Source organism: Nomascus leucogenys, chromosome 17 (assembly GCF_006542625.1).
Source record: "Nomascus leucogenys isolate Asia chromosome 17, Asia_NLE_v1, whole genome shotgun sequence".
Taxonomy (NCBI): Eukaryota; Metazoa; Chordata; class Mammalia; order Primates; family Hylobatidae; genus Nomascus; species Nomascus leucogenys.
The window spans coordinates 94,786,837-94,812,260 of record NC_044397.1 but is presented as its reverse complement, the minus strand read 5'-3'; the positions used below and the strand labels follow the sequence as shown (position 1 = coordinate 94,812,260).

At 63.1% G+C, this 25,424-nt stretch overlaps 2 protein-coding genes and 1 non-coding gene across 3 annotated transcripts; 2 read left to right on the top strand and 1 right to left on the bottom strand.

Moving 5' to 3' along the window:
* The first annotated feature begins 1,648 nt into the window (after positions 1-1,648).
* On the top strand, positions 1,649-10,976 carry GRIN3B (glutamate ionotropic receptor NMDA type subunit 3B). Its single transcript, XM_030795578.1, has 8 exons — positions 1,649-2,074; positions 4,398-4,990; positions 5,773-6,805; positions 8,909-9,054; positions 9,163-9,598; positions 9,911-10,075; positions 10,153-10,223; positions 10,475-10,976. Exons 1-8 carry the CDS (start codon positions 1,649-1,651, stop codon positions 10,911-10,913), a joined length of 3,309 nt encoding a protein of 1,102 aa, XP_030651438.1. The 3' UTR covers positions 10,914-10,976.
* TMEM259 (transmembrane protein 259) lies at positions 10,976-22,631 on the bottom strand. The gene is made up of 11 exons (XM_003276977.3): positions 22,139-22,631; positions 15,504-15,791; positions 14,580-14,679; positions 13,804-13,914; positions 13,409-13,531; positions 13,235-13,335; positions 13,084-13,141; positions 12,923-13,006; positions 12,710-12,842; positions 12,423-12,522; positions 10,976-12,222 (listed from the first exon to the last, which is right to left on the bottom strand). The coding sequence occupies exons 1-11, from the start codon at positions 22,361-22,363 to the stop codon at positions 11,677-11,679; spliced, it is 1,869 nt and encodes a 622-aa protein (XP_003277025.2). The 5' UTR covers positions 22,364-22,631; the 3' UTR covers positions 10,976-11,676.
* A 258-nt stretch (positions 22,632-22,889) lies between these two features.
* Positions 22,890-22,996, top strand: LOC115831098. The gene has a single exon (XR_004026632.1). It is a non-coding gene; the product is annotated as a U6 spliceosomal RNA (small nuclear RNA).
* The last annotated feature ends 2,428 nt before the right edge of the window (positions 22,997-25,424 follow it).

The window sequence follows — 25,424 nt, the reverse complement described above, 5'->3', positions numbered from 1 at the left end:
AATCCATTTTACCAGCTGCCACTTGGCATTTTATTCATTTCATGGAGGATTTTTTTCCTACCTCTCCAACGTTGGCTCCAAAAGGAGATGAGGTTTGGGGTGTGTGTGTGTGTGTGTGTGTGTGTGTGTGTGTGTGTGTGTGAAGATAATCGCCAGAGTGTAGATCCATTCATCAGAGCTGAATGTTCCCAGCACAGCGGCTGCTCTGCTGCGCTGCGGGATCTGGGGAGACACCGCCGGGAGGACGGGATGAGGAATGCCCGAGCAGGGAGGAGGTCCTGTGCTAGATGGATAGGCGGATGCGGCCGGCCCCCGTCTATCAGGCGCCTGTGGGATGCCAGGGCCCCAGAAGGCCCCCCCGAGGCCCAGAGGACATAGGCAGGCTTGGGGACTGGTAGACAGCGGGGAGCTATGGAAGGCTCTAGGGCACTGGAGGAGGGGAATGTGAGCAAGCATCCTTGTCTGGGCGGTTGCCCAAGCCACAAGCAATTATAGAGTGCCTACTGTGTGCCAGCAACCAAGCCAGACCCATCCCGACCCTCCCAGAGCTGAGTGGAAGAGATGGTCACTAAATAAGAAGGAAATGAACAAAAAGATGGTAGGCTGTTATGGAAATGTGGGGGGTTCGGGGTGGGTAGCAGCAGGACTTCAATGGGGCAGAGAGTGGTGCTTCCTGCATTTTCTCAGTGGCAAGCAGGGAATGTTTTTCAGGGCAGGGCATTTGGGACTGGGTTTTGAAGGGTGAAGAGGAGTTCTGTGGCCCAAGTTGCCTGCCCACTGCTGGAGGGCAGATCTACTCTATAGGTTTCCATCAGACATGCCTGTCTCAGTTTCCCCAGGGTGCACTGGATGTTAGAACACACCCCTGGGCTGGCCTGGTTAGAAACTGACCGTTCCCTGGATGTGCAAGACAAGCATGACCCTTCCTGGGCCTCAACTTCCCTGCCCGAGCAATGGTCCACCGTTGGTGGAAGGGGTTAGGGATCCTGGAGAGGAACGGCGTGGGCGTCCGGGCCATTTTTATGTTCTTATTTTATTTTATTTTTTTGAGACGGAGCCTCGCTCTGTCGCCCGGGCTGGAGTGCAGTGGCGCGATCTCGGCCCACTGCAACCTCCGCCTCCCGGGTTCAAGCGATTCTCCTGCCTCAGCCTCCCGAGTAGCTGAGATTACAGGTGCCCGCCACCACGCCCGGCTAATTTTTGTATTTTTAGTACAGACGGATTTTCACCATGTTGGCCAGGCTGGTCTCGAACTCCTGACTTCGTGATCCGCCCGCCTCGGCCTCCCAAAGTGCTGGGATGACAGGTGTGAGCCACCGCTCCCGGCAAGTCGGGGCCAATTTTAAAGCGCAGAGTCGTTTCCTGGCACCTCCATTCCATCTGTGGCCTGAATCAGAGCAGGGATGGGCAGTGGTTAGGCGTCCCCAGCCCCCGCCAGGTGTCACCGCCGCCCTCAAACAACCACTGGGAGGCTCTGTTTTCCCCTACCCTGGGCAAGGCACGTCCCACTCCCCGCGCCCGGTTGCTGGGAACCCCGAGGCGGCCCGGGCGGGGTGCCGAGGGCGCGTCGGAACCTGGCCGGGGCCCTCCACCCGCGCCGTGGTCCCGGTGGCTGCGCCCCGCGGCGAGCAGAGCCGACAACTTTGCGATGGAGTTTGTGCGGGCGCTGTGGCTGGGCCTGGCGCTGGCGCTGGGGCCGGGGTCCGCGGGGGGCCACCCGCAGCCGTGTGGCGTCCTGGCGCGCCTGGGGGGCTCCGTGCGCCTGGGCGCCCTCCTGCCCCGCGCGCCTTTTGCCCGCGCCCGCGTCCGCGCCGCCCTGGCTCGGGCCGCCCTGGCGCCGCGGCTGCCGCACAACCTGAGCTTGGAGCTGGTGGTCGCCGCGACCCCCGCCCGCGACCCCGCCTCGCTGGCCCGCGGCCTGTGCCAGGCGCTGGCGCCTCCGGGCGTGGCGGCCCTGCTCGCCTTTCCCGAGGCTCGGCCCGAGCTGCTGCAGCTGCACTTCCTGGCGGCCGCCACCGAGACCCCCGTGCTCAGCCTGCTGCGGCGGGAGGCGCGCGCGCCCCTCGGAGCGCCGGTACGCGGGACGCCCGGAGTCAGGACGAGGGGGACCCGGGGCGGGGGCGGGAGCCCCCGGGACGGCCGCAGTCAGGATGGGGGTGCCGGGACTACGCAGGGAAGGGGGATCCCGGGACGCTGGACGGATCTCAGGGATCAGGGATGGGGAAGACCCGGGTGTCCCCGGAGCAAGGAAACCAGAACCCAGAGGAAGAGACCCAGGGGCAGGGACCTAGACGCGGGGTTGAGAGCCCCAGGGACGCCCCTGGAACGCCCCTGCAGACCCCTTCCCAGCGCCCTGGTGATGAGGACCCCGCCACTGTAGCCTCTGCCCCTTCCTTGCCCAGGCCCCTTCCCTCCTTGCCCACAGACCCTTCCCTGGTCCCCACCCGGCTCTGGGTGGCTGGGCTGGAGGACAGGCGGTCTCCCTCCTCACTCTAGGGGTGCAGTTTCGGGGTCTGCAGGTCTGGATCTCCCTCCTTCCAGCATTCTCCCCGTCCCCTCCCAGAGGCCTCCAAGATCGCATAGCAGCCTCCATCATTCCAACCCCGACTCCATTCCCACCCCCCACCCCCCACGCCTGGCAGCCTTCAAGTTCCTCTCTTCTAATCCCACCCCAGGCCCAGATCCCGGGAGGAAACGGAGAAGCGCGGTTGGCTGGGTTCTGGGGACCCTGTCGTCCGCCCCCCAGCAGGGCTCACTGCGCCCCAGATAATAAGCCCCCTCCCGTGGCCAGCAAGGAGGTCCCAACTCCGGACATGGGCCTGGCTGAGCTCTGTGCCCCAGCTGCCCCTCCTTCCCAACCCATGCAGAGGCCCCTCCAGCCCCTGCCTCTCCTCAGGGAGGGAGACCCTGACGCTAGAGGTGGAGTCTCTTAGCCCATCTGTCCAGGAGTCAAGGGAACCCTTGTCCCCCCACCACCCTAGGGCTGGTGGGAGAGGCGGGGCCCAAACCCAGGCCTGGGACTCCCTCTGCTGCCGCCTCCAGGAGCTGCACCGCTGCAAGCCGGGTCGTGGGATGGACCCAGCAGCGTCTTAGGGACTGGCTTGGCCCCCTGGAGACTGAGCCGCATCCCAAGCCCAACCTCCAGCACTGGGCACCCTGCTTCCACCCTGGGAAGCGCCCTGCCAACCCGTGGGGCCTGGCAAAGCTCTCCCACCTTTAATACACTAAGTTAAATCCAGGGCCGGGCACGGTGGCTCACACCTGGAATCCCAGCACTGTGGGAGCCCGAGGTGGGAGGATAGCTTGAGCTCAGGGGTTTGAGACCAGCCTGGGCAATATGGCGAGACCCCATCTCTACAAAAGATACAAAAATTAGCTGGGCGTGGTGGTGGGCGCTTGTAGTCCCAGCTACTCAGGATATATATATATATTGGCTGGGCGCCGTGGCTCACTCCTGTAATCCCAGCACTTTGGGAGGCCGAGGTGGGCGGATCCTGAGGTCAGGAGATCGAGACCACCCTGGCTAACATGGTGAAACCCCGTCTTTACTAAAAATACAAAAAAAAAAAAAAAAAAAAGCCGGGCGTGGTGACGGGCGCCTGTAGTCCCAGCTACTCAGGAGGCTGAGGCAGGAAAATGGTGTGAACCCGGGAGGTGGAGCTTGCAGTGAGCCGAGATCACGCCATTGCACTCCAGCCTGGGCGACAGAGCAAGACTCCACTGCAAAAAAAAAAAAAAAAAAAAAATCCAGGAGAACTTTCTGGATGGCACTGGGCACAAGGGGGCCCCTCAGCCCTCCATGTGCCTGGCACGGGGCAGTAATGTGTGAAGGGGGTGCTAGGAGAAGCTACCTGGTTTGGCTCTAAGCACAAGGCCATCGGAGGACTCACCTTTATGGGCCACGGCTCTTGGCCCTAGAGGGGTTCCCAGGCAGGTGGGTGCCAGGTGAGGTCAGGACTGTAAAGGAATCAAGGAGGGACCTGAGGCTGGAGGAGTTCCAAGCTGGAGCCTGGGCTCTGCCTGGAGGATAGAGAAGTCTGAATAGAGGAGGAGCAATGTGCTTGGGTTTTGAAGGATGTGTAGGAGTTGGTGGGCATAGAGGAAGAAAGGTATTCCATCTGGGGAATGGCACATGCAAAAAAAAAAAAAAAAAAAAAAACACCAAGTGTGCCCATGACAAGGGTAGCTGGAGCCAAGAGAAGCTGGGAGGCTCAGCTTTGTGGGGATGGTGATGGGGAGTGATGGAAGGGTTTAGAGCAGGGCTGGGGCTGGGGGGAGGTGGAGGGGAGGTGCAGCCATCCAGCTGGCATCTACTTACGGATCACCCGCTGCTGGGGTGGGAAGGGTTTTGTGGGGGTGGAGGTCGTCAACCCTAACTGTGGCCACCCCTCTCCCAGAACCCATTCCACCTGCAGCTGCACTGGGCCAGCCCCCTGGAGACGCTGCTGGATGTGCTGGTGGCAGTGCTGCAGGCGCACGCCTGGGAAGACGTCGGCCTGGCCCTGTGCCGCACCCAGGACCCCGGCGGCCTGGTGGCCCTCTGGACAAGCCGGGCTGGCCGGCCCCCACAGCTGGTCCTGGACCTAAGCCGGCGGGACACGGGAGATGTGGGACTGCGGGCACGCCTGGCCCCGATGGGGGCGCCAGTGGGGGGTGAAGCACCAGTACCCGCAGCGGTCCTCCTCGGCTGTGACATTGCCCGCGCCCGTCGGGTGCTGGGGGCCGTACCTCCAGGCCCCCACTGGCTGTTGGGGACGCCACTGCCGCCCAAGGCCCTGCCCACCGCGGGGCTGCCGCCAGGGCTGCTGGCACTGGGCGAGGTGGCACAACCCCCGCTGGAGGCCGCCATCCATGACACCGTGCAGCTGGTGGCCCGGGCACTGGGCAGTGCGGCCCAGGTGCAGCCGGAGAATGTCCTCCTCCCCGCCGCGGTCAACTGTGGGGACCTGCGGCCGGCCGGGCCCGAGTCCCCGGGGCGCTTCTTGGCACGGTGAGTGGGGACCCTGCTTCCCTTAGGAGGGTGTCCAGGCCACTGAGTCTGCACTGCCCATGGATCACAAAAGGCAACGTGAGGCCGGACGCGGTGGCTCACGCCTGTAATCCCAGCACTTCAGAAGGCCCAGGCGAGCAGATCACTTGAGCTCAGGAGTTTGAGACCAGCCTGGCCAACATGGTGAAACCCCATCTCTACCAAAAAATAGAAAACATTAGCTGGGCGTGGTGACATGCACCTGTAGTTCCAGCTACTCAGGAGGCTGAGGTGAGAGAATCACTTGAGTCTGTGAGGTCCGGGCTGCCGTGAGCTGAGATCGCACCACTGCACTCCAGCCTGGGCGACAGGGATCCTGTCTCAAACACACAAAGTCAGGATGCTTTGTTAGATGTGTTAGGTCCCCGGAAGCAGTGCCCACCTGGGGAACTATGTCAGGGAGAGCAGAGAACGAACTGAACTAGGAGGGAGGGAACGGGTCTCTGGCCGAGCCCTGGGGGAGTTCCTGAGAATGAACAACTCCTGGACACAGGTGACCCCAGCTGGGAGCTTGTGTGTCAGTCACTGGCTTCAGGCGTATGTGGGGTGGGGGCACAGCCACGGCATCCGGGCACAGATGCCCCGGGATCAAGGCGTTAGGCTTGGGGACACCAGGAGCGTCTACGTTTGTCCTCATGATACGGACAAGAGTGCCCAGTGGGAATCGGGCGCGTGCTGGGCAGGGGTGAGAGGATGGAGGGTTGTGAACTTCGATACCTGACACCCCCCCGCCCTGCCCCTAGGTTCCTGGCCAACACGTCCTTCCAGGGCCGCACGGGCCCCGTGTGGGTGACAGGCAGCTCCCAGGTACACACGTCTCGGCGCTTTAAGGTGTGGAGCCTGCGCCGGGACCCACGGGGCGCCCCGGCCTGGGCCACAGTGGGCAGCTGGCGGGATGGCCAGTTGGACTTGGAACCGGGAGGTGCCTCTGCACGGCCCCCACCCCCGCCGGGTGCCCAGGCCCGGCCCAAGCTGCGTGTGGTGACGCTGGTGGAACACCCATTTGTGTTTGCCCGTGATCCGGATGAAGACGGGCAGTGCCCAGCAGGGCAGCTGTGCCTGGACCCCGGCACCAAAAACTCGGCCACCCTGGACGCACTGTTCGCCGAGCTGGCCAACGGCTCAGTGCCCCGCGCCCTGCGCAAGTGCTGCTACGGTTACTGCATTGACCTGCTGGAGCGGCTGGCGGAGGACACACCCTTCGATTTCGAGCTGTACATCGTGGGTGATGGCAAGTACGGCGCCCTGCGGGACGGCCGCTGGACCGGCCTGGTCGGGGACCTGCTGGCCGGCCGGGCCCACATGGCGGTCACCAGCTTCAGCATCAACTCCGCCCGCTCACAGGTGGTGGACTTCACCAGCCCCTTCTTCTCCACCAGCCTGGGCATCATGGTGCGGGCACGGGACACGGCCTCACCCATCGGTGCCTTTATGTGGCCCCTGCACTGGTCCATGTGGCTGGGCATCTTTGCAGCCCTGCACCTCACTGCGCTCTTCCTCACCCTGTACGAGTGGCGCAGCCCCTACGGCCTCACGCCGCGTGGCCGCAACCGCAGCACCGTCTTCTCCTACTCTTCAGCCCTCAACCTCTGCTACGCCATCCTCTTCGGACGCACCGTGTCCAGCAAGACGCCCAAGTGCCCCACCGGCCGCCTGCTCATGAACCTCTGGGCCATCTTCTGCCTGCTGGTGCTGTCCAGCTACACGGCCAACCTGGCCGCCGTCATGGTCGGGGACAAGACCTTCGAGGAGCTGTCGGGGATCCACGACCCCAAGGTGGGTGGCCTCGGGAGGCTGGCGGCGGCCTCGGGGGGCTGCGGGTGGCCTTGGGGGGCTAGCGGCGGCCCCGGGCTGGGCTGCATGGGGCAGGGGTGGTCAGCTGGACGTGGAGGACGCGTCCACTAGGCCAACTCTGGTCCCAAGAGACACTTATTCAATTAATTAATTTATTTAAAGAAAAATAGCCGGGCGCGGTGGCTCACGCCTGTAATCCCAGCACTTTGGGAGACCAAGGCAGGCGGATCACCTGAAGTCAGGAGTCTTGAACTGCAGCCTGGCCAACATGGTGAAACCCCATCTTTACTAAAAAATACAAAGAATTAGCTGAGCATGGTGGTGGGCACCTATAATCCCAGCTACTCGGGAGGCTGAGGCAGGAGAATCACTTGAACCCAGGACACGGAGGTTGCAGTGAGTCAAGATGGCACCATTGCACTCTAGCCTGGGCAACAGAGCAAGACTCCATCTCAAAAAACAAAAAACAAAACAAAAAACACAGATATGGGGGGCTGGCTATGTTGTTCAGGCTGGTCTCAAACGCCGGGGCTCAAGCAGTTCTCCCACCTCAGCCTCCCAAAGTGCTGGGATTATAGGCATGAGCCACCACACCCAGCCTATTTTTCTTTTCTTTTTTTGAGACATCTTGCTCCATCACCCAGGCTGGAGTGCAGTGGCATGATCTTGGCTCACTGCAACCTCTGCCTCCTGGGCTCAAGCGATTCTCCTGCCTCGGCCTCCCAAGTAGCCGGGATTACAGGTGTGCACCAACACGCCTGGCTTTTGTATTTTCAGTAGAGACGGGGTTTCACCATGTTGGCCAGGCTGGTCTCGAACCCCTGACCTCATGATCCGCCCGCCTCAGCCTCCCAAGTGCTGGGATTACAGGCGTGAGCCACCACACCTGGCCCGTATTATTATTATTTTTTTTTGAGACAGAGTCTCACTCTTGCCCAGAGCTGGAGTGTAGTGGTGCGATCTCAGCTCACTGCAACCTCCACCTCCCAGGTTCAAGCGATTCTCCTGCCTCAGCCTCCCACACTGCTGGGATTAGATGTGAGCCACCGTGCCCCGCCTCCCCTTGTAATTTCTTGGCAAAGTCGGGTTTTCTGCCCCGTAGTGTCTCTGAACTTTTAGAGCTGCCCAGTGGTGTCCCCTGGGGGTGCCTGGCCTGTTCCCCAGCCCCTGGTGTCCCCTGTGAAACGGTAGTAAAGCGTAGATGCCATGCTGTCGGGTGAGCTGACTGCTCCTGGCGGCTCTTCCAATGTAAGCACTGCACAGCTGAGCAGTCAAGAGCGTTTTCATCATGCGGAAAGTTCCATCAGCTGCTGCTGACCCACAGGCACGATGGGATTCAATTTTGGGTTTTTGGTGGTGCTGGAGTCTCGTGGGGAGGCCTTGGCTGGTGTGACCTCAGCAGCCAGACCCACCTACTCATTAGGGGTCTGCACCAGGTTGCCCTGGTAGCTGTGGGGAGAACAGACCACGGGTGGTGCAGGGAGGACCCTGCAGAGGGTCCTGGGCTGGTGGAGGATAATGATGGGGAAGGAGGCTGCGTTCAATGCTGGGCCCCAAACTGGGTGGGAGCCGTGGAGGGGTGAGCAGTGGGCAGTTCCCTGTGGGCTGCAGGTAGAGCCCCCAGGGTTTTCGGGAGAAACAGGGTGTCAGAGGCAGTGACGACAGAGCTGCCTCCACCTGGGGTAAGAAGAGCCAGAGTGGGGGCAGATCAGGAGTGGGGTCATGGACATGTTAGAGTGGGGCTCCCGTGGGACCCCGAGGGGAGAGGCAGAGGAGGTGGTGGGACAGGCGTCGAGCCCAGGGCGAGGTCTGGGTGGAGATGGACTTGCCGGCGTTTAGAACAGAGGGTCTCCACCAGGGGTGATCCTGCCCCCCGCCCCAGGGGACCCTGGACAGTGTGTATCTGGAGACAGCTGTGGTTGTCACGCCTGGGGTGTGCTCTGGGCATGGAGTGGGTGGAGGCCAGGAATGCAGCTTCGGCGCCCTGCAGTGCCCAGGACGGCCCCACCCCGGAGAACCGCGCGCCCCTGAATGGTCAGGGGTCCTGAGGGGCAGGCAGAGGGGCTGACAGGTTCCCCCGCGCAGCTGCACCACCCGGCGCAGGGCTTTCGCTTCGGCACCGTGTGGGAGAGCAGCGCCGAGGCGTACATCAAGAAGAGCTTCCCCGAGATGCACGCACACATGCGGCGCCACAGCGCGCCCACCACGCCCCACGGCGTCGCCATGCTCACGTGAGCCCGGGCGCGGGGTGGTGGTGGTGGTGGTGGTGGTGGTGGTGGTGGGTGGGCGGGGCGTGGGGTGGGCGGGGCGACGGCTGACCCCGCCCCGGGCCCCAGCAGGAGCGACCCCCCCAAGCTCAACGCCTTCATCATGGACAAGTCGCTCCTGGACTACGAGGTCTCCATCGACGCCGACTGCAAACTGCTGACCGTGGGCAAGCCCTTCGCCATTGAGGGTGAGAGGCACCTGGGCGAGGCGGGGCACCGGGGCCTCTGGGGACCTCCTCGGGGCAGTGGGGAGCCACGGAGAGTTCGAGGCGGGAAGGGGCGAAATCCCATGTGTGCGGGCAGCATTCCCCTGGGGCTGTCCCACCTGGCCCCACCGCCTGGCCCCGCGCCCCCAGGCTATGGGATCGGACTGCCCCAGAACTCGCCGCTCACCTCCAACCTGTCCGAGTTCATCAGCCGCTACAAGTCCTCCGGCTTCATTGACCTGCTCCACGACAAGTGGTACAAGATGGTGCCTTGCGGCAAGCGGGTCTTCGCGGTTACAGAGGTGAGGCAGGGCCTGGGACAGAGGGTGGGCGTGGGGGGCCCTGAGGCTTGTCTGAGGTGACCGACCCCGTGCTCATTCCCCAGACGTGCGTTTGTCCGCTTCTGCGCACGTCTATTCGCCCTACAAAACCCCAGCTCCAGTGCCCCCTCCTCCACGAAACCTCACTCCCCCAGCCATGGAGTCCCTGCCTCCCAACCTGGCTCCACTGCCCCAGGCCCCTCTCTCTGGCCCAACCTGTTCTCCCCCAGTTCAAGGCTCCCCAAGGGCCTGCCATTACATGACCCTGCGGGGCTCCTGCTGTGTTGCCCCCAGACCCTGCAGATGAGCATCTACCACTTCTCGGGCCTCTTCGTGTTGCTGTGCCTGGGCCTGGGCAGCGCTCTGCTCAGCTCGCTGGGCGAGCACGCCTTCTTCCGCCTGGCGCTGCCGCGCATCCCCAAGGGGAGCAGGCTGCAGTACTGGCTGCACACCAGCCAGGTGGGGACCGGGCGGGCGGCGGGTGGCCCCCCCACCACCCCCGCCTCCTCGCCAACTGGGTCTGTCTGGGGTCTTAGAAAATCCACCGCGCCCTCAACACGGAGCCGCCAGAGGGGTCGAAGGAGGAGACGGCAGAGGCGGAGCCCAGGTAAGTGGTGGTCGGGGCGGACCACGATCCAGGACGACCCAGACCCACCACCCCACCAGCTCGCCCCGAAGCCGGCCGCGGGGTGCAGGAGGTTCCCGGAGGTCCCCTGCCCACCCTCGGACGGCTGTGTGCACATCGTGGCTCCCTGGTTGTGCCTGTCGGCCACCCTCTGCTCTCAGCGGCCTCTGCAGAGGCCCAGGGCGAGAGACGGCTACTCCGGCGGACACTGACCAGGCTGGTTCCGTCCCCAGTGGCCCCGAGGTGGTGGAGCAGCAGCAGCAGGACCAGCCAACGGCTCCGGAGGGCTGGAAACGGGCGCGCCGGGCCGTGGACAAGGAGCGCCGTGTGCGCTTCCTGCTGGAGCCCGCCGTGGTTGTGGCACCCGAAGCGGACGCGTACGCGTATGCGGAGGCTGAGGCTGCGCCGGGAGAGGGCCCCGTCTGGTTGTGCTCCAACGGCCGCCCGCCCGCCGCAAGGCCTATGGGGGCCCCCCAGCCCGGGGAGCTGCAGGAGCTGGAGCGGTGCATCGAAGTCGCGCGCGAGCGGCTCCGCCAGGCCCTGGTGCGGCGCGGCGAGCTCCTGGCACAGCTCGAGGACAGCGCACGTCACCGCCCTCTGCGCTTGCTTCAGGCCAGAGCGGCCCCCGCGGAGGCCCCACCACACTCTGGCCGACGGGGGAGCCAGGAGTGAGACGGCAGCCGGGCCCTTTGGGCTCAAGACACACACACACACACACACACACAGCGCGGTGAGCCGCTGTCAACAGACAGTTTATTCTATATACAAACACAATTTTGTACACTGCAATTAAATAGAATGGAATGAGCGCTCCTCCGCATTCCTCCCCGAGTGACTGGTTTGCTCGCCGGCCCACTCCATCCCCGAGTGGGACTGGACCACGGCCCTGGCTGCTGCCACTTATGTTGGCGCCTGTACCCCACGCCCCTATGCCCAAGGCGCAAGCTCTGCTCTCCCGGGGACCCCAGGCCTGGCGCACACGCGGGGAGGGCCGGGCCATAGAGAAGGCACTGCAGGGAGCACCAGGCAGAGCCGGGCTGAGGCCGGCCGGCACTAGGGCCCGAGGCCCCACCCCATTCCGGCCTCTCCTCCACACCTCCGCCTGCTCAGAGACCTGCGCCATGGGACCCCACTCCACCCTCAGGACGGTTCACTGCAGACCTTTCACCAAGCCCCCTCCAGAACCTTCCGGGGGACCCCACCCCCTCTCCTTGCTGACCGGCTCAAACAGCTCACTAGTGGGTACAGGCCTCGGGCGCGACCTCACACCAGGGGGAGGAAAGCCGCCTTCCGGGCAAACCCCACGAAACCCTGAAAGCCCTGACACAAGCTGAGCAGTCCCAGAGGAAGGAGGTGGCTGGCCTCCCCCACTCCCGCGGGCTCGGGAAGGTCAGGCCCAGCCAGCAGGGGTCAGAGGCGGCTCAGCTGTTGCGGCTCAGGACCCCGCCTCCGAGGGCGCCTCCGTTGGGGCCATGGAGGCCGGGCTAGGCCCGCCTACCGCAGCCTCCAGGGGAGTTGTGTCAGAAGCTGCGGAATCACTCGGGGGTACACTGTCCTGGGGGGTGTGGGGGAGGCCCCCAGCTGGGCCCAGCGGGCTGGCTGGACGCCGCTCCAGGAGGGAGGCGCTCAGGCCGGACAGGAAGGAGGCGTCTGTGATGATGGCAGCGGTCTCTGCCATCCAACCCAGGTCACCACCAGCAGCTGCCGCCACCGAGGCTGCCGCGGCCACCAGGGAGCTGGGCGCCGCTGCCACAGGCCCGGGACTCCCGCCGGCCCCGGGCGAGACGGGGCCCAGGGCAGGGGGCTGGCCGGCAGAATCAGGGGCGGTAGCCGGGGCGCCCGAGTTGTTGTTCATGTCATCAGGCAGCGCCGTGGGGGTCCCGGGGCCCAGTGGCGGCGCCTGAAGCAGCATCTCCTGGATGCGGACCTGCTGCAGGATGGCGGGCAGCTCGTAGTGGTGGAAGAAGTAGATCATGGAATGCTGCGGGAGGGAGGGCGGGAGTCAGGACGGGCCCGCCCCTGCCCCGCCCAGCCGCTGCTCACAGAGGGTAGCCCACCCGGGACCATCCACGCTGCCTCTGCCTGCTTGGACCAACCCCACAGGTCATCCTCCCCGGCTGCAGCCTCTCCTGCCTGGAAAGGCACGGCTGGCCCGCCCCCTGCTTGCTGCCTAGGCCTCACCTGGATGAAGAGCCAGGAGGTGACCAGGGCCAGGCTGCTATACTGCCCATTGAAGCGGTAGTGGTAGGCATAGAAGGCGAAGTGGTAGAGATAGAAGAACCTGCGGGGCGGGGTTGTGAGGGCGTCGGGGCTGCCCGGCCCCACCGCAGGTCCCACCCTGCCAGGCCCAGCCCCTGGGGTTCCCACTTGGCACAGCCGCCACCCCCGCCTCCAGCACCCCTCCCTCTGGCAGCCCCCTACCCCTGCCCACCAGCACCCTCTCCGCCCTGCCCCCGCGCCACGCTCACCGCAGCCAGTGCCGCTTGCTGGTGCTGGTGTGGCAGCAGATGGCGTCGTACTGGTCCGCGAGCCACACGATGAGGATGATGTAGAAGGCCGTGGTGGTGTCGTTGAAGAACTCCGACATGATGGCCTCCATCCCTGCAGGGAGAGGCGGCGCCGGGTGAAGCGGGCGGGGCAGGGTGCAGCGCGGGGCGGGGGAGGCCGGGTGGGGTCCTCACCGACGAGGGCCAGGATGACGGTCAGCAGGGGCGCTGCGGGGAAGGCGATGGCCATGTTCATCTCCAGCATCTGCAGCAGGTCCACTGCGGGCACAGGGCGGCGGGCGCCCGGTGAGGGCCTGGAGGACGCCCGCCCCGCCCTGCGCCGGCGGGACACTCACCGATGAAGACGAAGATCTGGTGGTGCGAGTACCGCAGCAGCATGGACACGCTCAGCGTCTGCAAGGGGCGCGCGGGAGGGGCTGTGAGGGGCTGCAAGGGCCTGCTAGGCTCTCGCCCCGCCAGCGCCTGCACCCGCCCCGAGGCACTCACGAAGATGACCATGATGACGAAGGCAGCCAGGTAGGACGTCCGCGCCATCCACATGCTCACAAAGCGGTAGTGCTCGCCCGACACCACATTCCGCAGGAAGCCTGCAGTGGAAGGGGCCGTGAGCACCCGCCCCCACCCGTGCCCTCGCACCCTCGGCCCCGGGGCATGCCTCACCCTTGTTCTCCTCGTTCTCCGCCAGGCCCTTCACGCTGGACATGAGGATGTCATCGTAGCCCAGGAACTCATCCAGCAGCAGGCGGCTGAAGCGGTCCCCAAAGCACTGGTCCCGCGTGGGGTCTGCGGGTGGGTGAATCAGGGAGCCGGGAGCCCTGCCCAGGCCGCCCCCTGGGCCCTGCCCCAGCTGGCTCCACTGCTGAGGCCTCGCCTGCTTCCTGGCCCTGCCCACTCTTGGAAACCCATCCAGGACCCCAGTCCTGGGAAACGTGCCTGGGGCGGGGCAGACCCCAGTGCTTCCTGCACAGCCCCCAGCCCCATGCCAGCAGGAGGAGACCCGAGGGAGGAGGGAGGCCCCGCCATGGAGCTCCCCCAGCCCAGCAGCTCTGACTCACCCAGGGTGACCACCATGACGGGGATGCTCAGGCGCTGGCGGGTGGCCTGCGACAGGCGCAGGAAGCCATACTCTAGTGAGTACTCCACGATGTACTCGTCCTGCGGCCACACTGCGGGGCAGAACCAGGGGCCAGGTCAGCGCCCCCCACCCCATCCCCCCCATCACTGCCAGCAGGCGAGGCAGGCGTTGAGGGGTGGAGGGTGAGACCTGCTGAGCCCTGGGCCCCTGGTGGGTGCTGGGAGGACCCCTATGTGGACACTTGGGATGGTGCCCACCCAAACTGGTGTCCCGCCCTGTGCGCTACAGAGGCTGGCCAGGCTCCTCCTCCCGTGGCCCCCTCTCCCTGGCTGGGGCTGGCTGGGTGCAGGGCTGCCCCTCTGCCCTGGCGGCCCCCAGCACACCCCCAACAGTTCAGAGGCCCCGGCCCTCTGGATAGACCCTCTGCTGCCAGATGGGCAGGGGAAGGGGCAGGGGCTTCCCTGAGTACAGCCTGCTAGAACTCTGAGCTCAGAGCCGAAGGGATCCATCCCCGTCCAAGTCGCCATTCACAAGAGGGTCCCAGAAAGGATGAGCTGAGCCAGTTACCCCAGGCTCTGGGGTGTCCCCACAGCCTCGAGGGCTGACAGATGGGGAAATCGAGGCACAGAAGTGCCCTCAATGGCTCAGGACATGCGGCCGGCAGGCTGGGGATGTTTGGAGGGACCCCGCCTGCACCCCAGCACCCCATGACAGGGGCAACCCCGTGAGGCAGTACACCTTTGGTGGGTGGCCTACCTTTGGTGGGCGTCTCGGGGAAGGGGAACTCCTGGCTGTCATTCAGGGCCTCTGGGCTACTCGGCGGCTTGAACACCTTGGGCTCGATGTCCAGCTCAAACTGTGGGCGACCAGGGACCTGGGTGTCAGCAGCGCCAGCCCAGGCTGTGAGGGCCCGGCCTGAGGATACGGTCCTGCTAACAGGAAGGGACTGGGAGCCTCAGCCTCTGCCCCACCACTGCCTCAGCTGGGACCCCACCTCAACATCAAGCCTGCCCTGCTGTGAGGCCGTCTCCGGGCACAGCTCTGAGTCCTGAAGCTGGGGCAAGGGCCAGCCACAGGCAGTAGACCCCATGGGAGGGTCCATGATGCTCTGGCCAAACACTCAAACTCTTGGGGTTGGCTCTGTGGGAACAGGTGGGACCCGAAACCCTCACTGCTGAAGCAAAAAGATCCCCCACCAGGCCGTGGGGCCCAACACAGCCACCTGGTCCCATCAGTGCCCAAGGCCACCACCACAAGCTGACCGGGAACCCAGCACCTCTGCAGGCAGTGGGGCCACCTCAGGACGGCCAGGATGGGCCCAGAGCTCTCAGCTTTCAGGCCCCAGGCCTCCTCAGCTATTCCTGCCCACTGCACCCCCAGCCCCAGCCAATCCCCTCCCCGGAACAGCTGGACTCTCAAAGGCCTGAGTCTGCCCAGCCCAAGTCCTCCCAGAGATCCCCTACCCTGCCCGGGCCTCTCGTGGGGAGACAGGCCGAGGGTCTTGCTTCAGAGCCCCCAGGCCACCAAAAGGCCATGGCAGGCGGGGGCGGGCTTGTCTGCATGCCAGGTCCCTGCAAATCAAGAACCCCGACACCCTGTCCATGTGAGGAACCGCCCCTTGGGGGAACGGCATCTACGGGGCGCCGGCCTCCGCCGCAGCTGAGCCCAGGCCCGGCTCACCTTGATGGAGTTATTCCCAAACATCTCCATGGTCAGCTCCTCCTCCTCCTCCTCCTCCTCCTCCACGTCCAGGTCGCCGCCTGGCTCCACCGCCAGGCCTGGGAAGCTCCCGCGGCCGCCGCTGCCACAGAACTGCAGGAAGACGGGCGCGCGGCTCGAGTTGTGCCGCACCTCCACACGCAGGATGCCTTCACGCGGCCACTTGTCACGCACATGCTCCAGGCAGTTGATGGGCGAGCGAGAGAAGACGATGTGGATGTAGGCCAGGACGAAGAGCACAAACAAGGCCTAGGAGGAGGCCGGCAGTCAGTGGGGCGCCCCAGGGCCAGCTGCAGCCGACACCCGAGGGCCTACATGATGGGGCGCGCTGGGCCGCCCAGGACAGGGGAAAGGAAGGAAACCCCAGAAGCCGAATTGGGCTCTAAGAACCCCGGGTCCCTCCCACGCTGACTGCACCCGGCCAGCACCTCATGCAGTCCAAGTGACTAAGGATCCGGGGGACACCCCACTCCAACCCCGGAGGGGCTCTGCCACCTGCAGCCCGGCTCTGACAGGCCCCGGGGCTTAGGCAAGGCCTGTGACTGCCCCGCACCTCCTCAGGGGTGAGCCGGACGAAGCCAGCAGGCCGGCGCCCTCTCAGATGCGCACAGGACCCCCCAAACCTGGGAAGAGACGAGGCTGGACTCAGACCCCCCAAGTGGAGCATACCAGGGCCCTCTGCCAGCCAACGGCTCCCGCCCTGCAAGGAGCAGCATGGGTGTTGCCGCCACGCCAGGGCCACCAGCTGGACCCATTGTCTACGATAAAGAGGGCACAGCCCTCCACAGCCCAACCTGCTGCTTCCTGCCTCACCTTCTGCTGTGTCCCCAGCACTCCCCTGATCTCACCAGCTGAAAATAGCTTCTCTCACCCGGCGGGGTGCCCTGTGCACCCCTCCCAGGCCTGGCGGGGCCAGCCGCAGCTGCTGGGGACACAGTGGACCTCCGTGGCTGGGCAGAGCGCCCTACGGCAGGGCGAGGCTGCCGGGCCCGAGGCACAGCCTATGAACTGGGGTGGCAGCTGCTCTCACCTGGGGGCTCCTGCCCAGGGGATGCTTGGGACATGTGTGGTTGTCACAATTGGGGGAGCTCCTGGCATGGAGTGGGTAAGGCCAGGGATGCTGCTCAGCACCCAGCAGTGCCAAGGACGGCCCCACCCCGATGTCCACAGGGCTTGGGGAGCCCACGCCCCAGCATGCTGCAGGCACAACTCAGAGTGGGGCCCCTCTAGGGGCAGTTCAGGGCAGCCCCGCTTCCAGGGAGCAGGCCTCACTGTCTGGGGGTTCAGGGCAGCCCCTCTTCCAGGGAGCAGGCCTCACTGTCTGGGGGTTCAGGGCAGCCCCTCTTCCAGGGAGCCCGCCTCACTATCTGGCAGTTTGGCTGCCCACTGTACCTCTCAACCTGAGGTCCAGGCATCACCCCCGAGCCTGGTGAGGGTCACGTCTACCTGCTGCCCCGATCCGCAAAACTGAGGACCCAGCTGGGCCAAGGGGGCGCCCACGGCCACATGGAACCCCAGACTCTCAGGGAAGAATTGATCAGACTCAAAACCACAAGCCAGAGAGGCCTGGAGCACAGGGCCCCTCCCTGACCTGCTGGCAGGTGCACCAACACCCGGGGTGCAGTGAGCCACCTGTGGCCGCACAGCCATGGGCAAGACCACCAGGAGCCTCAACTCTTCCGCGCCCACAGTGAGCCGGGGCCTCCTCTCCAGAACCCTCTGTAGACTGAGCAAAGGGCCGAGTCAGCAAAGCAACCCGCTTCTGGCCTGGCCGCAGTGCTATGACCTGTGGGAGGCCCTGAGTCTGCGCATGGACGAAGCCCTGGGTCTAGCCACACCTGCAGCTGAGGCGAGCCCCATCACTCTCCCCAGCCCCAGGAGCTGGAGAATCCCCTGGGCTGATCTGAACTGCATTTCCAGTCCTTACAGCCAAAAGAGCTGCAGTGGATGAAGGTTGGCCCAGCGCTGAGATTTAAGCAGAAACAGGCAAGAGCAGAACCCTGACCGCCAGGCATTCGGGTCCCGCCCACAGATGCCGAGCTACAGATGGGGGGCGGGCGGGGGGAGGGGGCAGGGCCCTCTGCTGGGGAGGGTTCCCCTGTGTCCTGGGGAAGACAGGGGAGGGCAGTGTGGACAGTGGGCAGCCCCGGAGCCTGAGATGCTTTCAAAGCCTAGCGCTTCCCCATATGGCATCTGGGGACAGGAGCCACGGAGGCCGGGCCCAGTGGTGGGTCACGGTCAGAGACGCTGACCCCACAGTTCCTCGGCTCAGCACTCTCAGGAGGGGCCTGCGAGGCCCATGGTGGATGCGCTGGTGGCCACGCTCTGCCTTCCAGGCCCAGACGTCCAGCAGGAGCTGTGCCCAGGACAACAATGGACCCTGTGCCAAGATGTTCCAAAAAGTGCTGACACACAGTGGGCCGAGGTCAGGGCTGTCCAACGCTTCACAAGGGAGGCACGGCTGTTACCAGCCCTGGTTTATAGACGAGGAACTGACACAGAGGTCCTGATGGACCTGGACCTGCTGAGGTCACATGGCCAGGAGGGAGGGGCCAGGGCAGTGCCAGGCTGCACACTTAAGGCCCCATGGGGAAGAGCAGCTCCTGGGGTTGCCCTGGGCAGGGTCAGCTTGGTCCAGGGTCAGCGGGAGAGGGCACAGGACACACATTCTGCCACACCCAGCACTGGTGTGAGTGACCCATCCTATGAAGACAGCGGACGTGATGAGAGGGCGCCAGTGTCTTCACAATGTGCACACACTCCAGTCGAAGACTCCAAGTCCACCAGACGCTATGACTGAGACGTCACTGTGTCTCTGCCCCATCAGGTGCTCCTCTTCCCTGACTGAGCATGACCAGGAAAATGCCCCTCTGGACAAGGCCCGTTGCTGCCAAAGCCTCAGCTCCCCGTCAACCTCTCACCACAAAACAAGGAGCAGGCACCACCCAGCCAGACACAGGCTCATCCCGAGTCCCGGGTCCTCCTCCCCAAGACCTGTCTGTCATCAGCCACCCTGCAGCAGCCACCTCACCTGGCCCGGCCCTGAGCCACACGCCCAGGCAGCCTCGTCCACGCCCACAGCAACCCTCCCCAGGGAGCTCAACTGCAAATGCTCCCATGGGCCCTGGCCACCCTCTGCCCACAGCCTGGCTCAGCCACTCGCATGCCCTGGGTGGTCCAGCCCCTACAATCCATGATCCTGTTCCTGACCCAGGCTCCCCAGCAGGCGCCCACATGCTCCAGCCCCAGGGCCTTCCCACACGCCCTCCAGCTGCCTGGACACCCAGGCCCGTCCCACTGGCTGTGGCTCACCTCCAGGAGGCCCTGCCCACCCCACACAGGAGTCACCCCACCCCTGTGGTCCCTCCTTCCTCCGGATCAGCCCACACACGGCTGCACCCACAGGAGCACCTCCCCCAGCCGGGGGCTGTGCTCGCCACCTCCTCCAGGAAGCTTCCCGGATGTTCCGGCCAAGGCTCTCAGGGCACCCCAACACTCGGCCACCGGGTGGGCCTTTACTTCCTGTCTCCCCACAGACCTGGAGGGCCAGGAGCAGCCTGCCCACTCTCTGGGTATTTGACTGACCCACAGACCGACTGACAGACAAGCCTGCGGAGCCACACTCTCCTCCCAGGTGGGACACAGAGCCCTCAGCCCCAGCCAGGAAACACTACCTGGGGCTCCCCTTTGTCCATCCAGGGTGCTTCCTGCCTCCAGGCCACCAGGGCCTCTCCTTCCACTGCAGCCTCACAGTGGCCTCAATGTGACAGGTCCCCCATTCAGAGCAGGGCCCCTGGGGTCTCACATACCCCATCTTTAACCATCACGACCCCACAAGAGGAGCCCCATTACTCCCTGTGGCTAGGGGCGGGCCCTTGCCCATGTCCAGGGGTGCTGAGTTGAAACCCCTTCACCCTGTGGGCATCCACTTGGTGGTCACCTAGGTCCAGAGCCCAACTGCACAGCTGCAGGCACCCAGTGCCCCAAGACGGACCGTCTCTGCCACGCTGGGCTCAAGGCCATGAAGGCCAGCAGAGGTGGATACTGAGGCTGGAGGGAGATCTCCCGAGGGCCCCTAGAACACAGGCCCCTGCCGCCTCCTCTCTCCCCAGCACCTGGCACTGCCTGGCATTTCCTAAAACCACCCAGGCATGAGTGAGGGCCCGGGGGGGCTCTGTGCTGGCTCAGGGCTGGGAGCTCCTGGCATTTCCTAAAACCACCCAGGCATGGGTGAGAGCCGGGGAACTCCATGCCAGCTCAGGGCTGGGAGCTCAGCTGCACAGGTGCCACAGGATGAAGCCACCTCGAAGGGATCATACCAGGGAGGACCTGGCCCTCTGCAGGGTGACCCCCGGAAGCCAGGCGGGCAGGAAGCAGAGGAGCCTTCTGGAACTCAAGGCAGCCTCTGAAATCAGCCAGGTCCAGCCCGCACTTTGCAGATAAGTAAAAGTGAAGGTAGCAGGGTCAGATTCTGTGCCACCAGATTACCAGGTGGAGAATTCACAACGAACAGATTTCCCCACCCAGGCCGGGCACGGTAGCTCACACCTGTAATCCCAGCCTTTTGGGAGGCCGAGGCAGGCAGATCACCTGAAATCAGCAGTTTGAGATCAGTCCAGCCAACATGGCAAAACCCAGTCTCTACTAAAAATACAAAAAAATTAGCCGGTTGTGGTGGTGGGCGCCGGTAATCCCAGCTACTCGGGAGGCTTGGGCAGAAGAATTGCTTGAACCGGGAAGGTGGAGGTTGCAGTGAGCCGAGATCAAACCACTGCACTCCAGCCTGGGTGACAGAGCAAGACTCCATCTCAAAAAAAAAAAAAAAAAAAAAAAAAATTCACCACCCAGAGATCTCACAGTCCAGAGCCCCCTGCTGAGAGAGGAGGGACTGGGGGCGCTGAGAACCTCCCAAGAGTCTCCACCCTACACAGGAGAGGGGGCAACTCCAGCTCTGGCCCAGCCCCATCTGACCACCTGTGAGTGGTACTGGCCTGGAGATGGAGCTGGGTAGGCTTGATCCCTTTCCAAACTGGGGCATGGTGGGACCAGGGCCCAGGCAACAAGGACGCACCTCCCAGGGAGGCTGAGCTCCGTCGGGGGAACCTGGCCTGGCACCCAGCACACACCCGCCACAAGCCTAAGGACGCAGTGGCTCTATTCTGGACCCGGGCTACTCCATGGAGGGAAAACCCATGTCCACAGACCAGCCTCCGTCCACAGTTTCAGGCCCCGTCTGTGGACCCCAGAGCTGGGAAAGGCCGCCTGCCTGAGTAACCCTTCACAGCCCTGCTCAGGTGCCTCCTGAGGTGACCATGCCACTCTGGGGGGCTGCAGGGAGGAAGGTGGGAAGGATGACAGGCTGAGCTCTGGCCTGGGGAGGCCACGGATCTGGAGGCTGGGGGGCCTTCCTTGAGGTGGCAGCAGGCTAGGACCCACACCCAGGTCTGCAGGACGGCCAAGGTCCAGCTCCACTTGCCGAGCCCAAAAGAGCAGCCAGCTCCTGACCAGCCTGTGTCAGGCTGGGAACTTGCCCACGATCGCAGCCTGGCCCGCCAGCATCAGACCCCTTTTTGCAGGCTAGGTCCAAAGAGCTCACGGCGCAACTTCAGCAGCCCCCAAGCCCCGGCGCGGCGGTGTTCTGATGCAAAACGAAAACGGCCATGTCTCCACTTCCCCAGGTGGCCCAGGACCCCGGCCAGCTTGTTTTCTGAGGGGCTGCAGCTGCTACTGAGCCCCTCCTGTCACCCAAGCAAGACTCCTTCTCAGAAGGACTCAGGCCGTGCCTGTCCCGCACGGCTGAGACCTCTGCCATCTGAGGAGGGCAGGAGGGGACAGAGCCCAAGACGCGGAGGCTGGTGCCTCATACGGGAGGCACGGGCGACAGACCCCCAACCTGAGCTGGGGCAGGAAGGGGGTGGGGACCCAGCAGAGGAAGAGGCCGGGGATGGGGTGGAACGCTGCTGCCGGTGACTTTGCCGCTAACCCTAGCGAGGTGACCTCAGCTAAATCACATTCCCCTGAGGCTCAGGAGCAAGGAACGGGGTTGGGGCAGCTGGAAGGCTACAAGGAGGGAGAGAGGGGAGTTGGGAGTGGGGAGTGGACTTCCAAGGCAGGGGTTGGTCCGAGGGAGCCCTGGGTCATGCTGGGTTCTGGGCCAGCACATTGGGAGGGGAGAGAGGCCTCAGAACTGAGGGTCTCAGGCGGCAGAGTCAGGGGTCAAAGGGCGGGAGGTGCTACCTCGCAGGCCAAGACGGGACTCCACGCCTGGGTAGGTGGGGACCTGGGAAAGGCGGTCGCCGGGGACAGGATGGGCCCTGGAGGGGGCTGAGAGGTTTCCAGAGTAGGGAACAGCGGCTTCTAGTGCAGCGGGACCCGGCCTTCCCGGGAGGGATGGGGTCACGAGACGGTGTCCCTGGCCAATCCCAGGGTCAGAGGTCGCGAGGGAGAGCCCTAATCGATAGGGCCGGATCTAGGCCTCAGGGTGCAGGGTGGCACTCGGTGTCCCCAGCGGGGCCAGGGGTCGCGGTCGGAGGTAGCAGACTTGGGGGTCGGAACAGCCGCTGGGGTCAAGGATCGGGGGTCGGGGCCGCGGTCACCTTGAGCAACACGAAGAACTCGAAGAGACGGCGGAAGGCGGGCGGGAACAGCCGCGAATAGGTGACAGCCATCTTGAAGAATAGCGCGTGGAAGAGCCGGTCGCGCACGTTGATGAGGGGGTTGGGGTTGAGGTTGGGGGTGCGAGGCCCGCGCGCGGGGGCCGGGCCGCCGCCGCCGCCATTGGGCCCAGGCCCCGGAGCTGCGGGCGCCGCGTGCTCCGACATGCCTCCCAGCGTCGCGCCCTAACGGCCCGCAGGTGTCCGAGGGCGCCTCCCGGCCGCCATCGGCCGCCCTCGCAGCCGCCGCGCTCCTCACGGCCTCCTGGCCGCCGCCGCCATCTTCCGCCTTCTCGTCCGGCTGCGGCGCTGCTGACGCTAGCGAGTCGCCACGCCGGGCAAGAGCGGCCCCGCTGCGCCCGCAGAGAACGCTGGGATGCCAGCGGCGCCCGCGGAGGCCTCACCCCCGCCCTCGGCCGCCCCAGGGGGCGGGACTGCATCTGGCCCACCTCTTTTGCATATTGGCACCCACAATCCACCGTGTCTATGAGGCCTGTATAAGGCGGTAAAATTATCATAAGATATAGGATTTTACGTGATCGAAGACATCAAAGTAAGCGTAAGCACGGAAGTTGTTCTGCAATATACAATTGTAGGAAATTATGCTAAATATGAAGCCGACCATGAGTTATCCTAACCGTAAGATAATTTGATTGAAGGGCTTTAAATAGATGTGACGGTAAGGCTTCTAACTGTGCTCGCTTCGGCAGCACATATACTAAAATTGGAACGATACAGAGAAGATTAGCATGGCCCCTGCGCAAGGATGACACGCAAATTCGTGAAGCGTTCCATATTTTTGCTATGGTCCGCAGCTAGTTACCTCGTTTGGCTTCTCCTGCCCGGATCCTGCCATGACGTCACAGGGCCAGTGACGTCGTAACCCTCCCATGTCCATCTCCCGTGGCACCACTAAGGTTGGCGATAGAACAATCTGGCAGTCCCCACCCATGCGTGGCCCTATGCCACCTGCCCCCGTAGCCTTCGCGCAGCAATAAATAAATAAATGCTCTTCAGGGGCACTTACCGAGTGCCGGCTGCGTACAGAAGAGGATACTATGGTTTTTGGGTTTTTTTGTTGTTTGTTTGAGACGGATTCTCGCTCTGTCGCCCAGGCTGGAGTGCAATAGCGCGATCTCGGCTCTCTGCAACCTCCGCCTCCCGGGTTCAAGCGATTCTCCTGCCTCAGCCTCCCAAGTAGCTGGGATTACAGGCATGGTCACCACGCCCGGCTAATTTCATATTTTTAGTAGAGACTGGCTTTCTCCATGTTGGTCAGGCTGGTCTCCAACTCCTTACCTTAGGTGATTTGCCCGCCTCGGCCTCCCAAAGTACTGAGATTACAGGAATGAGCCACCACACCTGGCCGAGACAGGGTTCTTTGTAGAGCCATGTTGCCTATGGGCTGAACTCTTGGGCTCAAGCAATCTGCCCGCCTCAGCCTCCCAAAGTGCTGGGATTACAGGTGTGACCCACCAAGCCCTCCAAAAAAAAAAATGTTTGTTTTGTTTTGTTTTGTTGAGACGCAGTCTCACTCTGTCGCCCAGGCTGGAGTGCAGTGGCGTGAACTCGGCTCACTGCAACCTCCGCCTCTTGGGTTCAAGCAATTCTCTGCCTCAGTCTCCTGAATAGCTGGGATTGCAGGCTTCCGCCACCACACCTGGCTAATTTTTTTGTATTTTTAGTAGAGACCGGGTTTCAACATCTTGGCCAGGTTGGTATTGAACTCCTGACCTTGTGATCCACCCGCCTCGGCCTCCCAAAGTTTTGGGGTTACAGGCGTGAGCCACCGCGCCCGGCCCCCCCCAAAAAAAGTTTTTAAAAATGAACTGAGGATGGTGGTGCATGCCTGTAATTCCAGCTACTTGGGAGGCTGAGATGGGAGGATCGCTTGAGCCCAGGAGTTGGAGGCTGCGGTGAGTCATGATCGTATCCCTACACTCCAGCTTGGGTGACTAAGTGAGACCCTGCCTCTAAAAAATAAAAAGTAAAAAAGCCAACAGTCAGTATTTTTAGCTTTTTTGAGTAGAGTAACTACTCCACTCTGCTGTGGTAGAGAAAACGCAGCCGTAAATGATACATAAATGGATGGGCACAGCTGTGTGCCAATAAAGCTTTGTCTACAGACACTGGAATTTGAATGTTACGTGATTTCCACGTTTGACAGAATTGTTTTCATCTTTTGGGTTCTTTCTCTCTCTCTCTCTCTTTTTTTTTTTTTTTTTTTTGAGACGGAGTCTCGCTCTGTCACCCAGGCTGGAGTGCAGTGGCGCAGTCTCGGCTCACTGCAAGCTCCGCCTCCCGGGTTCACGCCATTCTCCTGCCTCAGCCTCTCCAAGTAGCTGGGACTACAGGCACCCGCCACCCACCCGGCTAATTTTTTGTATTTTTTAGTAGAGACGGGGTTTCATCGTGGTCTCGATCTCCTGACCTCGTGATCCGCCCGCCTCGGCCTCCCAAAGTGCTGGGATTACAAGCGTGAGCCACCGCGCCCGGCAGTTTTTAATTTTTAACTGAAATTAATTGAAATAGCCCGGCCACGGTGGCTCACACCTATAATCCCAGCACTTTGGAAGGCCGAGGCCGGAGGATCACTTGAGGTCAGGAGTTCAAGACCAGCCTGGCCAACATGGTGAAACCCGCATCTCTACTAAAAATGCAAAAATTAGCCAGGCGTGGTGGCGCGTGCCTGTGGTCCCAGCTACTTGGAGTCCCAGCTACATATATATGTGTATGTATATATATATATATATGTTTTCAAAAAATGGAATATAGTGTCAGTTTTTAATTTTTAATTGAAATTTAAGAATAGGAAGTATTTGCCAGGTGCAGTGGCTCCCACCTGTAATACCAGCACTTTGGGAGGCCGAGGCAGGCAGATCACCTGAGGCCAGGAGTTCGAGACCAGCCTGGATAACACGGTGAAACCCTGTCTCTACTAAAAATACAAAAATTAGCCGGGTGTGGCGGGCGCCTGTAGTCCCAGCTGCTGGGGAGGCTGAGACAGGAGAATGGCTTGAACCCAGGAGGCGGAGCTTGCAGTGAGCCAAGATTGCGCCACTGCACTCCAGCCTGGGCGACGGAGCGAGACTCCGTCTCAAAAAAAATAAATAAATAAAATAAAATAAAAAAGAATATGAAGTATTTGCTTCCCTCATGGCACCAGCCACACTTCCAGTGCTAAGTAGCCACATGGAAAATTTCCTTCATCTCAGAATAACAGAAATGG

Coding starts and splice junctions, on each gene's coding strand:
- GRIN3B (XM_030795578.1), top strand. CDS start 1,649: ATGGAGTTTGTGCGGGCGCTGTGGCTGGGCCTGGCGCTGGCGCTGGGG. Junction 4,991..5,772: donor CCGGGGCGCTTCTTGGCACG/GTGAGTGGGGAC, acceptor CCCTGCCCCTAG/GTTCCTGGCCAACACGTCCT. Junction 6,806..8,908: donor CGGGGATCCACGACCCCAAG/GTGGGTGGCCTC, acceptor TCCCCCGCGCAG/CTGCACCACCCGGCGCAGGG.
- TMEM259 (XM_003276977.3), bottom strand. CDS start 22,363: ATGTCGGAGCACGCGGCGCCCGCAGCTCCGGGGCCTGGGCCCAATGGC. Junction 15,792..22,138: donor AGTTCTTCGTGTTGCTCAAG/GTGACCGCGGCC, acceptor GCCTCCTCCTAG/GCCTTGTTTGTGCTCTTCGT. Junction 13,915..14,579: donor CCCCGAGACGCCCACCAAAG/GTAGGCCACCCA, acceptor TCTGCCCCGCAG/TGTGGCCGCAGGACGAGTAC.